General features: G+C 39.8%; 1 protein-coding gene across 1 annotated transcript in view; it reads left to right on the plus strand.

Moving 5' to 3' along the window:
- Positions 1 to 17,029, plus strand: part of Msh4 (mutS homolog 4) — a 46,344-nt gene that overhangs the window by 25,153 nt on the left and 4,162 nt on the right. The window contains exons 15-18 of the mRNA XM_085677520.2: positions 7,909 to 8,027; positions 10,109 to 10,237; positions 13,086 to 13,260; positions 14,436 to 14,524. Of these exons, the coding sequence (XP_085533646.2) occupies positions 7,909 to 8,027; positions 10,109 to 10,237; positions 13,086 to 13,260; positions 14,436 to 14,524 (512 nt within the window). The remainder of the gene's footprint in view (positions 1 to 7,908; positions 8,028 to 10,108; positions 10,238 to 13,085; positions 13,261 to 14,435; positions 14,525 to 17,029) is intronic.

Raw genomic sequence — 17,029 nt, forward strand, 5'->3', positions numbered from 1 at the left:
CATAGAAACTTTCCCCTTAACTTGAAGGATACCAACAACCATTAGGAGGGCAGGGGAGACTGTCCGTCTCTCTGTCCATGTGTGTAAATATCTGCCACTGCTCCAAGCATTGTTACAGGTGTCTCACGTACAGGCCCAACATAGCTCCTATCTCTAATAACTGGCTTCCCTGAGAACTGACCTCAGACATCAGAAGCCAGGCATGGTAGCTTACACCCATATCCCAGCACTGGGGAGGTGAGAGGCAGGGGATCAGAGGGCATGCGCATCCTCACTTACAGATTTAGCATGAAGCCCACCTGGGCTATAAGAGAACTTGCCTTAAAGAATTAAAAGAGAGAGTGGGAAGAGAAAGGGGGGTGGTGGATTCACTCCGTTGAATTCAAACATGGCTTTGCATGATTTGTATTCACTAGCCCTGATTCTACTCTTGTATGTATCACAGAATGATCTAGTCTTCTTAATGCTAGTTGCTCAACTGTCTGAAGGTGTAAGATGTAATTTCAGAGTCGTTTTGATTTTCATTTCCCTGATTGCTGAGGATGTTGAACATTTCTTCAAGTGTTTCTCAGCCATTTAAGTTTCCTTTGTTGAGAATTCTGCTTAGATCTGTACCCCATTTTTTTTTTTTTCTGAGACAGGGTTTCTCTGTAGTTTTAGTGCCTGTCCTGGAACTCCCTCTGTTGACCAGGCTGACCTCGAACACACAGAGATCCATCTGTCTCTGCCTTCCAAGTGCTGGGATTAAAGGTGTGTGCCACCACTGCCAAGCTGTACCCCCATTTTTAAAATAGTTTTTTGTCTTTGTTTTATTTTTAAAGACTGTTTATCTATTATGTATACAGTGTTCTACCTGTGTGTATGCCTACACACTAAAAGAGTGCACCAGATCTCATTACAGATGGTTGTGAGCCACCATGTGGTAGCTGGGAATTGAACTCAGGACCCGTGGAAGAGAAGCCAGTGCTCTTAACCTCTGAGCCATCTCTCCAGCCCCTGTACTCCATTTTTAACTGAATTATTTTTTTTTGTTGATGTCTAGTTTCTTGAGTTCTTTATATATTTCTGATATATATCCTCTGTCAGATACGGGTTTGGTAAAAAACTTCACATTCTGTAGACCGCCATTTTATCCTGTTGATGGTATCCTTTTGCTTATAGCTTTTCAGTTTCATGAGGTTCCATTTATTGATTGTTGATCTTAGTGTGTGCATTATTGGTGTTCTGTTCAGGAAGTTGTCTCCTGTGCCACTGCATACAAGACTATTGCCAACTTCTTTTCTTTCAGACTCAGTGTTATCTGTCTTTATATTGAGGTCTTTGATCCATTTGGACCTACATTTTGTACAGGGTAATACATATGGATCTATCTGCATTCTGCTACTTGCTGGCGTTCAGTGAGACCAGCACCATTTGTTGAAGATGCTTTCTTCTCTCCATTGTATGTTTCTAGCTTCTTTATTAAAAAAAAAATCAGGTGTTCATGTGTGTGTGTATTTATGTCTGGATCTTTGATTCGATTCCATTGATCAATGTATATGTTTTTATGCCAGTACCAGGTGCTTTTTATTACTACAACTCTGTAGTACAGCTTGAAATCATGGATGATGCTATCCTCTGGAGTTCTTTTCTTGTATAGGATTATTTTAGCCATCCTGGGTTTTTTGTTGTTGTTCTTTGTTTTTTCATATAAAGTTGAATACTGTTCTTTCAAAGTCTGTAAAGGATTGTGCTAGAATTTTATGCTAGATTGCATTGAATCTGTAGATTGCTTTTTATAAGATAGCTGTTTTTACTGTTAATCATATTGATCTATGAGGATGGGAGATTTCCATTTTCTGATCTTTTTCAATTTCCTTGTTCAACGACTTGAAGTTTTTATCGTAAAGATCTCTCATATGCTTGGTTAGAGTTAACCCAATATGGTTTATGGTTTTTGTGGCTATTTTGAAGGGTGTTGTTTCTCTGATTTCTTTCTCAGACCATTTACCATTTGTACATAGGAGGGCTGCTGATATTTTTGAGTTAATTTTGTGTCCAGTCACTTTGCTAAAAGTGTTTATCATTGTAGTGGTTCCCTAGGAAAAATTTTGGAACACACACACACACAAACACACACACACACACACACACATAGTATGCAAATACTGATATTTTGAATTTTTCTTTTCAAATTTGTGTCCCCTTGCTCTCCTTTGGTTGTCTTATTGCTTTAATAAAAACTTCAAATACTATATTGAATAGATATGGGGAGAGTGAGCAGCCTTGTCCCTCATTTTAGTGGAATTGCTTTAAGTTTCTCTCCATTTAATTTGATGCTGGCTGTCGACTTGCTGTATATTGCCTTTATTATGTTTAGGTCTGTCCCTTGTATCCCTGATCATTCCAAGACTTTTTATCATGAAGAGGTACTGGATTTTGTCAAAGGCTTTTTTTTTTAAGCATCTAATGAGATGATCGAGTGTTTTTTTCTTTCAGCTTGTTTATATAGTACATTACAGTGACAGATTTTTCATATGTTGACCCATCCTTGCATCTCTGGAATGAAACCTGCTTGGTCATGGTGGATGATCTTTTTGATGCATTCTTGCATTCAGTTTGCAAGTATTTTATTGAGTATTTTTGTTTTGTTTTGTTTTGTTTTGATTTTGTTTTTCGAGACAGGGTTTCTCTGTAGCTTTGGAGTCTGTCCTGGAACTAGCTCTTATAGACCAGGCTGGTCTCGAATTCACAGAGATCTGCCTGCCCCTGCCTCCCGAGTGCTGGGATTAAAGGCGTATGCTACCACTGCCCAGCTTTTATTGAATATTTTGCATCAATGAACATGAGAAAAATTGGTCTGTAATTCCCTTTTTTTTGTTGAGTCTTTTGTGTGGTTTGGGTATCAGGGTGACTGTGGCCTCATAACATGAATTTGACAATGTTCCTTCTGTTCCTATTTTGTGGAATAATTTGAGAAGTGTTGGTATTAGCTCTTCTTTGAAAGTCTTGTAGAAGTCTGTGCTAAAACTGTCAGAACCTGGGCCTTTTTTGTTTGGGAGACTTTAATGACTGCTTCTATTTCCCTTGGGTTTATAGGTGTATTTAAATTGTTTTTCTGATCTTGATTTAACTTTGGTAAGTGGTATATATTGATAAAATTGTCTGTTTCATTTAGATTTCCAATTTTTTGGAGTACAGATCTTTGAAGTATGATCTATTGATTCTTTTGATTTCCTCAGTATCCATTGTTAGGACCTTGTTGTTTCTGATTTTGTTAATTTGGATATTCTCTCTCTGCCTTTTAGTTAGTTTGGATAAGGGTTTGTTTATTTTATTGATTTTCTCAAAGAACTAAGTCTTTGTTTCATTGATTCTTTGTATGGTTTTCTTTGTTTCTGTTTTATTTATTTCAGCCCTCCATTTGATTATTTCCTGTCGTCTACTCCCCAGGTGAGTCTGCTTTTGTTCTAGAACTTCCAGGTGTGCTGTCCAGTCCTTAGTATGAGCGTTCTCCACTTTCTTTATGTAGACACTTGTGCTGTGAACTTTCATTGTGTCTCATAAGTTTGGGTAGGTTGTACATTCTTGTTCATTTTCAGTGAATTTTAAGAAGTCTTTAATTTCTTTCTTATTTTTGCCTTGACTGAGTAGTCATTCAGTAGGGAATTGCTCAGTTTCCGTGAGTTTGTAGGCTTTCTGCTGTTTCTGCTGTTGCTGATATCCAGCTTAAATCCGTTTTCTTGTATCTGTTGAGACTTGCTTTGTGACTAATTATGTGGGTTATGTTGGAGAATGTTCCATGAGATACTGAGAAGGTATATTCTTTTGTCTTTGGATGAAATGTTATGTAGATATATTATGTCCATTTGATTCATAATGTCTGTTAGCTCCATTGTTTCTCTTGTTTAGTTTTGTCTTGATGACCTGTGCATTGGTGAGATTTGGATATTGAAGTCTCCCACTAATAATGTGTAAGGTTCAATGTGTGATTTAAGCTTCGGTAATATGTTTTTACAAATGTGTGTGTCCTTGCTTTGGGGCGTAGATGTTAAGAATTGAAATGTCATCTTGGTGGATTTTTCCTTTGATGAGGATGAAATGGTCCTCCGTCTCTTGGTTAATTTTGGTTTGAAGTCTATTTTAGACATTAGAACAGCCACATCAGCTTGCTTCTTAGGTACATCTGCTTGAAAATCTTTTGCCGACCCTTTACTGTGAGGTAATGACTGTCTTTGATGTTGAGGTGTGTTTGTAGTATGCAACAGAAGGGTGCATCCTGTTTTCGTTTCCATTTGGTTAGCTTGTGTCTTTTTATTGGGGAATTGAATCCATTGATATTGAGAAATATTAATGACCAATGATTGTTAATTCCTGTCATTTTGTTGTTGTTGTTATTGATGGTAGTGGTGGTGGTAATGGTTGTTGTTGGTGGTGGTGGTGTGTGTGTGTCCTTTCTTTGAATTTTGCTGTTGTGAGATTATCTATTCCTGTGTTTTTGTGGGTGTAGTTAACCTCCTTGGGTTAGAGTTTTCCTTCTAGTACCTTCTGTAGGACTGGATTTGTGGATAGCTGTTTTTAAATTTGACTTTGTCGTGAAATATCTTGTTTTCTCTAACTATGGTGATTGAAAGTTTTGCTGGATATAGTAATCTGGGCTGGCTTCCTTGGTCTCTTAGGGTGTGCAAGTTGTCTGTCCAGACCCTTCTGGCTTTTAGTGTCTCTGTTGAGAAGTTGGGTGTAATTCTAATAGGTCTGCCTTTATATGTTGCTTGGCCTTTTCCCTTGCAGCTTTTAATATTCTTTTTTTCTTCTGTATTTTTAGTGTTTTGATTATGTGATGTGGGGACTTTGTTTTCTATTCAACCTTTTTAGTGTTCTATAAGTTTATTATACCATATAGGCATGTCCTTCTTTAGGTTAGGAAATTTTTCTTCTATGATTTTGTTAAATATATTTTCTGGATTTTTGAGCATGAATTCTTCTCCTTCTATTCCTCTTATTCTTAGGTTTGGTCTTTTCATAGTGTCCCAGATTTCCTGGCTGTTTTGTGTCAGGAGTTTTTTAGATTTAGCTTAGATTTAGCATTTTCTTTGACTGATGGGTCTATTTCTTCTGTTATAGCTTCAACACCTGAGATTCTCTCTTCCTCTCTTGTATTTTGTTGGTGATGCTTGAGTCTAAAGTCCCTGTTTGCTAATCCAGATTTTCCATTTCCAGATTTCCTTAGTTTTTTGTTTTCTGTTTTCTTTTTTTTTTGTTGCTTTTTTTTGTTTGTTTGTTTGTTTCCTTCTGTTTTGGTTTTCAGGTCTTGAATATTTTCCTGTATCTGTTTTCTCTTGGTTTTCCTTTGGGGATTTATTGATTTCCTCCAATTTTTTGGCTGTCTTATCCTCGATTTCTTTAAGGGATTATTTTTTTTATTTCCTCTTTAAAGACCTCTGTCATCTTGACAAAGTTGTTTTTAAGGTCATTTTCCTGTGTTTCCACTGCTTTGAAATATTAAGGCTTTGCTGTCATAGGATAGCTGTGCTCTAATGGTGCCATATTGCCCTGGCTGTTTTTGATTTTATTCTTACACTGGCGTCTAGGTGGTTTGGGAGTGATTATAGGTCTAGGTGCTGATTTCTGAATTTGTGTTTGTTGGATAAATATTTCGTTCCTTGGTTTCTGTTTCCTCTTTGATCTTCTGGTCTTTGTGGCCTGGATTTCTGTCTGGTGACATGGCCTCTGATCTAATAGGGAGTTTCTGTCCAAGTTGAGGGGTGGCTTTCTGGTGGCTGGCTTGACCTTTGGTGCAGCAGAGGGTCTCTGTTCTTTTTACTGGTGTGACCTGCACTGACCAGTGGAAATCCTCCAGAGTTTGGGCACGGGGTAAGGGGGTGCTGTCCCTGGGGAGGCTGATGCAGTTGGAGGGCATGGGCAGTGGAATAGATCTTTGGGAACAGAATCTAGGGGTTGGGCCATTCACTTGGTAGGCAGATCGCTCACCCGTTCTTCTGTATGGTGTGGCCAGCACTCAGGCAGCAGAAATCAGACACAGAGTAAGTCTTTAAAGGATATCTGCTCATTGTCTGAATAGTGACGGTCAGGATAGAAATGCTGGCTCCAGTCATCCACCATCAGGTCTTAGCTGTAGGCTACCGTACCTGTTCCAGTGGCTATTCCTGAGTTCCTGTGCTGGGCACTTTATTCTGCCCTGTGTTTATTATCCTAAAACATGTCTTTTCTATATGACTGATACTCATCACGTCTAATGAGCATTATTGTTGCCTCCAAATTGTAGGTGAATAAACTAAAGCTCTAAGAGGTCTTTGTCAAGGATCTTAGCCTCTGAGAGGCAGTGCCCGGTGTCACACCCAGGCAGTATGACTCCAGGTCCTCCCCTGAGCTAGTGCCTTTTATAGAAGACAGAAGCATAGCAAGTCACTCCTACATCTTGGAGGAGTAGTTCGTATTTAGTTTTGTGACTTCTGGTCAAATTGTAACTCTAGCACCTCACTATTTACTTTCAGCACTACTTATTGTATGGCTATATACATACAATATATATGAGTATTATTATATTGTATAATAATATATATATTATATATTATTAATATATAAGAGTATTAGAACCTGCTCTAGTTTTGTATCCCTGCTGTGTGTGTGTGTGTGTGTGTGTGTGTGTGTGTGTGTTCCATGCATGTATGTGTGTAAGTCCACACGACCACATGGGAAAGCTAGAGGATGGGAGGATGTTGGATGTCATCCTCTATGATTCTTTGCTTCTTTGTCTTGAAACAAGGCCTTTCACTGAACCAGAGTTCACTGTTTTGACTTGGCTGGCTAGCCAGTGAGCTTCCAGGATCTGCCTGTCTTTGCTTCCTAGTGCTGGTGTTACAGGTACTGGGTTTCCCAGCTTTGCACATGGGTGCAGGGCATTCACACTCAGGTTTCCATACATGTGCTCCTACCTACTGATCTCTCTCCAGCCCCTAGTCTCTGCCTTTAAGCAAATTTTAAAAAGCAGTAGTGTGGAAGAGCTGCGTCCTCAGAGCTCTGTGACCCTGACTCCCACACCCCTGTCAGTGGGCCACTTGGCCAGTCAGAGGTGAGGGTGGAAAATGCCCCGTGTGAAGAGAGCAGGCTGCTGGCGCTGTTAGCACTCATAATCTAACCAGTCACCTGGTGTTTGCTTCCTTCCCCTGTGGTCCTCATTCCTCAGCCAGGCCCTCTTCTCCTCCCTTCTTCTGCCCTAGATCCTGCACTAACCTAGATCCTGCACTAACCTAGATCCTGCACTAACCTAGATCCTGCACTAGCCTTGCTTGCTTTCCTCCCATTACATCATTTTTAGCTACACAGGGCTCTGAGATACATTTTTTATTCTGATGTACTTATTTTATCTTATGATAGAATGATTTTCATGTCACATTATGTTAAAGGATTGGTATCATAACTCCTGTTTTTGGTTATATGTTTTATTTTCCTGCTTTGACACATTTCTTCATGTTTGCACAGACACATCATTTGTAACTTACAGTGGTTTTTATCACTTTGACCCTCATACACATTTCCTTCAGATTTCTTTTATGAGCTTCACATGCATGCCTTCAAGGTTTCTCGTTTGCATGTTGTTTATCAGTTATCTCTATGAACTAATCATTTATGAAGCTTAAAGTGATCTCTTTCTGATGTAGCTGAGCTTCAGATCAAATACTGTCTATCCCATTTGGGTTTTGATAACTTTGTACGACAGGTCCATTTCCTGTCTGAGAAAGGGGAGTTTAAATGCTACCTTATGTAGAGAGCAGGAGAGCCACGGCTGTGCTCTGTGACTCCACCTACATCAGTGCCCACCACACGGTCCCACCCTCAGAGCTGAAACAGTGTTGGTAGCGTCTGTTTTCTAAAATACTTCTGTTAACTCTGCCTTTTATTTTGCAGGCTCTTACGTTCCAGCAGAATACGCCTCCTTTAGGATTGCTGAGCAGATCTTTACGAGAATCAGCACTGATGATGATATTGAAACAAATTCATCAACATTTATGAAAGAAATGAAAGAGGTAGCTGAACAAGACTCCCCCTGTATTAAAAGCATCTAGAGTAGCCGGTGCACTTTAGATCCCGAGAGCCAGAGGGCAGTCAAAGACAGCTTCCTAGTGTGTCTTTAGGGGAACTGGAAGCCAGTGTTTGGCAGAGAGTACAGCTCTAGAGGGCTAATGTGGGCTTACATGTTTCTGTGTAGAATAACTGACTTTTCAGACGGCCGTGGCTGCTCTACATTGAAGTGACTGCTCTTTTTTGGCTGGGTTTTACTATTAAATACCATTGTGTTAGAAGACTTTAAGATTCCTTGTCTTTGCTTTGTAAACAGGGAGAATGAGAATGCTCATTTCCCATCAAAGTCTGTCCCCTTCTGTTCCTGATATGAGCAAACACCAGCTCTGTTTGAGGCTAAGGGAAGTAAACAGAGTTCTGAGGACATCTGCGTTTGGTATCTGCATGTGTTATAGAAAATGGGTAAATAAACAGAATTGTGTAGCATATATAGGATGCATGTGTGGATTCTAGCAATATTCTACGTACATGAAGGTTTATTTTAATTTATTTTTGAGAAAGGGTTTCACTATATATAACCCTCCCAGACTGGCCACAACTCACGGAGATCCTCCTGCCTCTGCCTTTCCAGGTGCTGTCATAATAGCTGTGTCCACTGCCACCAGGAAGTGTGTCTCCTGACTAAAATAATCCCTTGTTCCATAAAAAGCTACTACGCTATAAATATGACGAAGTGGAATTCTGTATTTTTAGAAAGAGGATGTTATTCTCCAGAAAGATTTCTTTTATTTTTTTATTTCTTTTTTATTTTTTTAAATTTATTTATTCATTTATTAAAAATTCCCACCTCCTCCCCGCCTCCCTTTTCCCTCCTCCCCACCTCCCCCTCCCTCTCTGGTCCTAAGAGCAGTCAGGTTTCCATGCCCCGTGGGAAGTCCAAGGTCTTCCCACCTCCATCCAGGTCTATAAAGGTAAGCATCTAAACAAATGCTAAACAGGCTCCCACAAAGTCAGTCCATGCAGTAGAATCGAAACCCAGTGCCATTGTCCTTGGCTTCTCAGTCAGCCTTCATTGCCAGCCACATTCAGAGTGTTCAGTTTGATCACATGCTCCATCACTCCCAGTCCAGCTGACCTTGGTGAGCTCCCATTAGATCAGTCTCACCGTCTCAGTGGGTGGACGCACCCCTCGTGGTCCTGACTTGCTTGCTCATGTTTTCCCTCCTTCTGCTCCTCATTTGGACCTTGGGAGCTAAGTCCAGTGCTCCAATGTGGGTCTCTGTCTCTGTCTCCATCCATCGCCAGATGAAGGTTCTATGGTGATATGCAAGATATTCATCAGTGTGGGTATGGGACAAGGCCAGTTCAGGCACCCTCTACTCTGCTGCCCAAGGAACAATCTGGGGACCTCTCCTTGGACCTGGGAACCCCTCTAGAATCAAGTCTCTTGCAAACCCTAAAATGGCTCCCTTAATTAAGATATTTACTTCCCTGCTCCCATATCCACCCTTCCTCCATCCCACCCATCCCATTCCCCCAAGCTTTCCCCAATCCTCCCCTTCTCCCCTCTCTCTACCCATCTCCCCTTATATCCACTCCCCCACCCCCCTCCAGAAAGATTTCTATCAATTTAAGTTTTATTGTTTGTTGGTCATGGATTTAAATTATTTAAATCAGTGTATTTTTCTCAGTATCTTGTTCTGTTTTTAGCAAATCTAAGTAGGTTTTGAATTGGTTTTCAACATTTTATGGTAGTGCTTGGTCGTTTGTGGAGAAGAAAATGAGCACTTTGTGTTTTATTTAAGCATTTAGTTCACTGTTTTGCTTCTCTGTGTTGTGGATGACATTGTTTGTTGTCTCATACATATGTAGATGTCTGCCTTTACATATGGGTTATTTGGGAGGAATTATTAGTGGTGAGATTTTTCTGAAAGAAAAGCAGCTTGTTATTTTCTGCTCAGCAGGATTTCTCTATTAAAATACATTTCAAATAGATGTATTAATAAAGAGACCAATTTTGCTTGTTTTTTTAGGAGATTGGCGTCGGCTTGGTTACAATGAATAGTATTAAAATTATGTCTTCCAGATAGCGTATATTCTGCATAATGCTAATGACAAGTCACTCATATTAATTGATGAGCTTGGCAGAGGCACTAATACAGAAGAAGGCATTGGAGTCTCTTACGCGGTCTGTGAGCATCTGCTGAGCATAAAGGTTTATTTCCCTGTTCATTCTAAACTGAGTGTCATACATGTAACATGATTGGATCTTGTCAGCACCCACAGATAGCCTTATAAACAATTTTGCCACACTTATAAACAAAAAATGCACACTGCATTTTTGTTTTATTTGTGTTGAATGTAGAAATAATTACTATTGTGTATACATGATACAGACAAGGAGTAAAATTGAGAATTACAAATAATGCAAAAGTCAGTTGACTTTAATCAAACTGAATAGCAAAATATGAAGATATTTTCAGAGTTGTTTTCCACATATAATAATATGTGTGACATCATAGAACAGCATATGGAACTGAACATATTAGGTAATCCACAGGAAATATGCATTACCTACCTAAAGAAAAAAACATTCTTTAGAGAAAACAGGTTTTCACAAATTATGTAAAAATTAATTTTGCAAAAAAAAGCAACAAAAATTAATTTTGCTCTATTATCAAATTAATTTGGAAGATTATTTCTTAGATGATCACTCAAAATATACACAGATATGTGAAATATAAAAAACACATTCTCATGATTAAAATACCTTAAAATGTCCCTAAGGAGTTTTTTTTATCTTAAATAAGAGCTCCCCAGTGATAAACTATAAAAAATGAGGAGCTATTCTAGTTTAAATAAAGCTGTGACAAGTCAGAAGTGATGTTAATACACAATATTTTATATATGTGAACAAGATGCATGTATACTTAAGACAAAAAGCAAATCAGCATTTGGGATGGTATTTTATGAGTCAGTCTGACTAACCACGAATGCTGGACAATTGCCTGGACATTATTTGGAGAATGTCTGTGGGGTGTTTCTAGAAGTGAGCGTCTGAACTGTAGACTGATGGGCACGGGCCCTGTCCAGTCCTGAGAGCCCGAGCAGATCTCAAAGGCTGACTCCCCAGCACTGAAGAACTCATCTGGCTGCCGTCAGTCTACAACACTCTAACATGTCATTTCTGTGATATCCTGCAACACCTAAGAGTTGTTCCCTGTTGCAGGAGATCTGATCACACTGTGAGCCCTGAAAGTTTGTTATTTACTGGAAAAACCTGTTTCTAGCTGTGGTGTGCTCAACCCTAGCACACACCTTTAGTCTAAGAACTTCCTGCTTGAATACTGGAAACAGGATGACGTGAAGTCAAGAGGCAGAGCCAGCAACCAGTTGACAGGGAGTGAACTTTAGATTACTAAGAAAAACCATAGAGAGTGTGAGGGAGTCAGAAGGACGGATAGAGAGGCACAGGAAGTAGAAGGGAGGGACGTTGAGTTGGAGACTTGTTTGAGATGGTAGCAGAGAGGGGAGGCTTCTAGGACGATGGCAGAGGAGGAAAGTCCGGGGGTGCTTTTCTCTGCCTCTCTGAGCCAGCAGGCTTGCACCCCAGCATCTGGCTTCTGAGTCTTTATTGGTAAAATCTTAAGGACTGAGATTTTTCTTTAAAATTAATACTTATCTTCCACAACACTTTAAAATAGCCTTTGTAAGTAGAAACTTAGACGCTTGTTTTGCTTCTTTTAAGATGCTTGTGGTTTGTTTTCTAATCTAGAACCAATGCTTGGTGTCTAGTGCAATGTTTGCAATCTATAGGCCCATAAAAAGCCATTTTTGTGTTGAATAACCTAAAAGAGTTTATAAAGTTTTGTTGTCGGTGTTGTTGTTTGTTGTTGGGAATGTGTGTGTGCTGATCAGGATCTAATCCTGTGCTTGGACCATGGTACCCAGGTACTCTGCCACAGAGCAGCATCTACAACCCTTGATGCATATTTTTTAAGGACATTATTTTCAAATAGCCATCAACTTCTAAGCCATGTAGCGGCTAATTAGTCACTAGTCTTGTTTTTTATTAGTGCTCCTCCCTTGAGACTTGCTCCACCAGATTGACTCCTCCCAAAAGCTGTGCTCAAGACCTCTCACTAAGCCCCTCCTCTTAAAGGTCCCCTATATCCCATGTGGTGCCACATGGAGGCTCAGGGGCCAGCAGTTCCCCTGTGCAGGACACACCCCAGCAGTACCCAAACCACAGGTCATGGATTTTGGAGACTTTTCATGCTTAATCATACGTCAAATCTTTCCTTTCTTTGCTATTATCTTTGGTTGAGAAATTTTGCCAGCCAAATATTTAATTGTCTTGCTTTTGAGACAGAATCTTGCTATATAGTTCTACCTACTAGATGGCCTGTTATTCTCTGTGTAACCCACATTGGTCCCCAAACTCAATTGTCCTTCTGCTTTAGCCTCTTTAGTGCTGGGATTTCAGGCAAGTCAATATTTAAATTTTAACCAATCTTCTATTAGTTTCTCATGTATGGTATCTTAAAATATCACCAGTCATTCATCTCTCCTTTCTTAGTAAAACTGAAAATTTAGGAATTTTATTGGATTGCTTGGATTTAATCCCTAGCACCAAGAAAGAAAACAAAAACAAACACAAAATAAAATCTTTGAAAGTTCAAATACCTAATATAACTGATTAATACCATGTTGCAATACTCCTTATAAGAGGGGGCTCAGTGTGACATTTGTGAAATGTGAAGGGTAGTTCTGTGAATATGTGGGCAGGAGAGCTGTGGTTCCTCCCAGTAAGTGGCCACCTCCTCAGTAGCTTTGTCTCTGGCCACCAGCATCTCTTTCACATGACATGTTGTGCACGCACACAGAGAGTTAGTCTTCATTGGATGTGAACTTCAAAACCCAGTCTCCAAGAGTGTGGTTTCATTCCTGTGTTGTTGTGAAGCTAGTTGGAAAGTTAAGCTAATGTGTTATGTTTAAATAGTTAAAATAGGATTTTCTAGATAATTTTAAAGTGCTAATACTCAGTCTGCTTTATGTTCTAGGCATTCACACTCTTCACAACCCACTTCCTGGAGCTGTGTCACATAGATGCCCTGTATCTGAATGTAGAAAACATGCATTTTGAAGTTCAGCATGTAAAGAATACCTCAAGAAATAAAGATGCAATTTTGTATACGTACAAACTTTCCAGGGGACTCACAGAAGAAAAAAACTATGGTATTGCATATAGAATTTACATGCAGATGTGAAAACAATATTGTCTCTTAAGGAAGCCCCTTTCATTTTTATTTGGCTGTCACTCATCCTTCCCAGTGTTTATATGCTTTCTTAGACTCTAATTTCTTTGTCAAACTTAGATTATATAGGTTTGTTCTCCTTGGTTTATATTTATATCAACTGAACTGAACCAGTAACCATAGAATTCTGGTGTTGTATGAAAGCCCTAAACGTATCATCTTGTTAGGAAGTTTAACAGTTTTTAAAAAAGATTTGATTTTTATTTTATGCATATGAGTGTTCTACCTGCATATGTGTGTATGTTCCTTCTGAGTGGCTGATTTACATGGTGGCCAGAAGAGAGTGTTGGGTCCTCTGGAACTGGAGCTAAAGACAGTTGTAAACCGCCATATGGGGGCTGGGAACTGAGCCTCAGTCCTCTGGCAGATCAGACAGTGCACTTAACCACTGAGCCATCTCTCCAGACCCAGGATAACAGTTTATATTTAAATGATATAATTGAAAATATTGTATTTCCTACACACTCATTGGCACAGTTATTTTGTTTTCAGTTTCAGGGTATTTTATAATTAAATTTAAAAAGCTTAGAGTAGAATGTACCAAACCATGGTATTCTCAACCCCCTATCAGCTACTTTCTAATGTAAATCATTATGTAGCACACACATTTCCAGGTTCTGGAAATTTCCACTTACCCATACATTGAACTCTCCAAAAATCACTTTCGCCTATGGATGTGACTTCGTGAGAAAGAAAAAAGCCTGCTTTACTATTTAAAGTGGGAACTGAACTGACCAGCTTCCTTGCATCAGATGTTTAATCCTTGTTATTGTCAATTCCATTACCTATGAAATTGAAGGAGAAAGGGATGGTTTATCATGTGTATGGATGGAGTCCTCACGATTCAGTAAATTGTCGTATGTTAGTCACTGTTTTAGTAAGCCTAGCAGTCGGTAATGTCTCCGTGAGTGTGTAAGTGGCTTCTGTTACTTGTAAAACCGTAGAGATAGTAAACTGTTGACCCACATAGCAAGCCTATGGAACAGCCTGGGATTTGTGCAAGGCAGTCATGGAGGAATTTTGGTCTGCTAGATCGCAGATCACACAGCTGAGACTAGACAGAAGTGATTTAAAGTCTGTTTTCTGTAATTTTAGGATTAAAAGCTGCAGAGGCCTCCTCACTTCCACCATCGATTGTTTTGGATGCCAGAGAGATCACAACACAAATTACAAGGCAAATTTTGGTAATAAATAAATAAGTAAAATATGTACATAGAATAAGTAGATGGATGGATAGATAGATAGATAGACAGACAGGCAGACAAGACAGCTAAAGTCTTTACATTTCCTTACTATAAGGCACACTTTATTGTAAAGAACTTGCATGCAATAGATGTAGCCACTCTAGTAAGCCCTCCCCAGACCCAAGGTCTGCGCATGCCCTGTGACTCCCGACATCATGAGTGCTGTACTCTCAGTGTTCTCACACACTGACTCCAGCCTATCCCATGCATGTGTGTGCGTGTAAGCAAATGTGTGGTAAGCATAGTTTAGCATGCACAGGGAAGGGGAGCATTAGGTGAAGAGGAAAGATGGACCACAGGCAGAGAATACAGTCACCAAAGGATAGAGTTGATTGTTTCCCTCACTTTAAGTTATTGTAAGGATTAGGTTGCTATAACTTTTCCTAGCAGATCAACTAGTAACAGACAAATTCTGTTCCTGTAAGTAATTGCTGCTAGCTGTATTTTGAGAAAGTCAATCTGTTTGAAATGTGCATCTAACAAGCAACCTGCAACATGTGAGGTTTTACTTTCAAAGCTCTGCTGCCCACTATCACAAATTAAAACCTCATTTTTCTTTATGAAGTAAATATTCCTATTTTTAAATGATAAGTTATAGAAGGGTTATTTTGCTTTCAGTTTACAGGTTAATAGAAGTTAAATGGATTCCTAAGAAACAGTAGATCAACATCACATATGTTGATTTAAAATTTGAAATCTTTTTTCTTTGTCTCATAGTGTTTCAAAAAAAATCCAGTGTTGGATATAATCTACAAGAATAGTTGTCTGTATTTCATTCTTTTTAAATTTTTTTCCTTTAGATTTTTTGTTGGTTTGGTTTGATTTGGGGACAGCAAGGTAGCCCAGGGTAGCCTGCAGTTCCAGGTCCTTCTGCCTCAGCCCCCCAAGTGCTGGGATTTGCAGGCATATAAAGCACCAAGTTTGTCTGTCTTTTTTAAATGTTTTTCCTTTGATTTCCTGGACTGCCTGTGGCCTCACTTGCCTAGTCATCATTTGAATCCCTTCCTCAGCTGTGTGGACATTGCTCCCATTCTGAAGAAGCTCCCACTGCCTAACTCTTCACTTTCCATGTTGTTGCCAGACTCCAGTCACCAGCCAGCTGGCCGCTAGTCTCTCAGGCTTTGGCTTTCCTAGTGCTGTTCAGAAGTTTTCAAGGTGGGCCCGTGCTGTGCTCTGGCTGTAGATCCGTATGTTCTGGCCTTTCATTGTAATGGCTGTCCTCCTGCTCACTGACCTGACTTTCTTAGGTAGCTTTGTCAAGACATTTCCATTTGTTCTGAGCGTTTGATGCTCAGTTGCTGAAGATAATTTACTGACGTGTATTAAAAGAACTTGCAGTTGCCAGTCAGTGGTGACGCATGTCTTTAATCCCAGCACTCGGGAGGCTGAGGCAGGCAGATCTCTGAGTTCGAGGTCAGCCTGGTCTACAAGAGCTAGTTCCAGGACAAGCTCCAAAGCTACAGAGAAACCCTGTCTTGAAAGGAAACAAACAAACCACCTTGCTATCATCTTCATGAGTTGTTGGAATTCCTGTACAGCCCTGTAGTGTTCTTACACTCACCTTGCACCTCCCTTAGCTGTGCCTCCATATTCCCCATATACCATCTTTCTAGAGAAACAGTATTTCAAATACTTTTCAGTAGCATTTTTCCTCTTTTGTTTCCCACTGAGACCCACTCTCTTAGTTGCTTTTCTTTTCTTTTGCCTCCATGTTTTCTTCACTTGAGTTTCCTCTCTTCCAATTTGCTTAGTGCGTTTTCATAGAAATCTTTTGTAGTGTTTCTTACAGTTACCTCTTTCCTCCTCTTCCTCAGGAGAGGGTCTTCTCTTCTCCCATGACGAACAGGACCTGAAACTTATCAACGCTTTACTGAACTTCCTCTTAAGTTGCAAACAATCACAGATGCACCTGTCCTTGTGCGCCTCCACCCTCCCCGCCCCCACACCATGGCCCTTGCACCATGTTCTGCGCTGCTCTGTGCTGGTAGCTGTTGGTTATTTTCCTGGAAGGTTTGACTCTTGGGCCTTTCAGCTTCCCTCTCTCTTCTTCTCTAAGGCATTTTCTTCCTCACTCTGTGTCTGGAAGGTGTTTGCCACCAGCTCCTTTCTGTATAATCTGAGTGTTAGTAGTCTTTCTCCCACAGCTTATGTTTTCAGTTCTGCTGACACTGAGTCTGTGTGTATTTTCTCCATATTTCCCCTAATATCTTTTAAAATGATTTTTAAAATTATCATATTTATTTGTGTGTGGTACATTGGGGGCATATGCCACAGTCTGTGTTTGAGTGTGTGTGTGTGTGTGTGTGTGTGTGTGTGTGTGTGTGTAGTCAGAGGACAGCTAACAGAAGTGGTTTTCTCTGTGATGTGGGTTGAGTTGCCGTCAGGCTTTTCCTGTTGAGGCATCTTGCTAACCCTCCTTTAATATATTCATCTATTTTTAAATCA

The sequence above is a fragment of the Myodes glareolus genome, chromosome 17 (assembly GCF_982192425.1).
Source record: "Myodes glareolus chromosome 17, mMyoGla1.1, whole genome shotgun sequence".
In the NCBI taxonomy this organism is placed as follows: Eukaryota; Metazoa; Chordata; class Mammalia; order Rodentia; family Cricetidae; genus Myodes; species Myodes glareolus.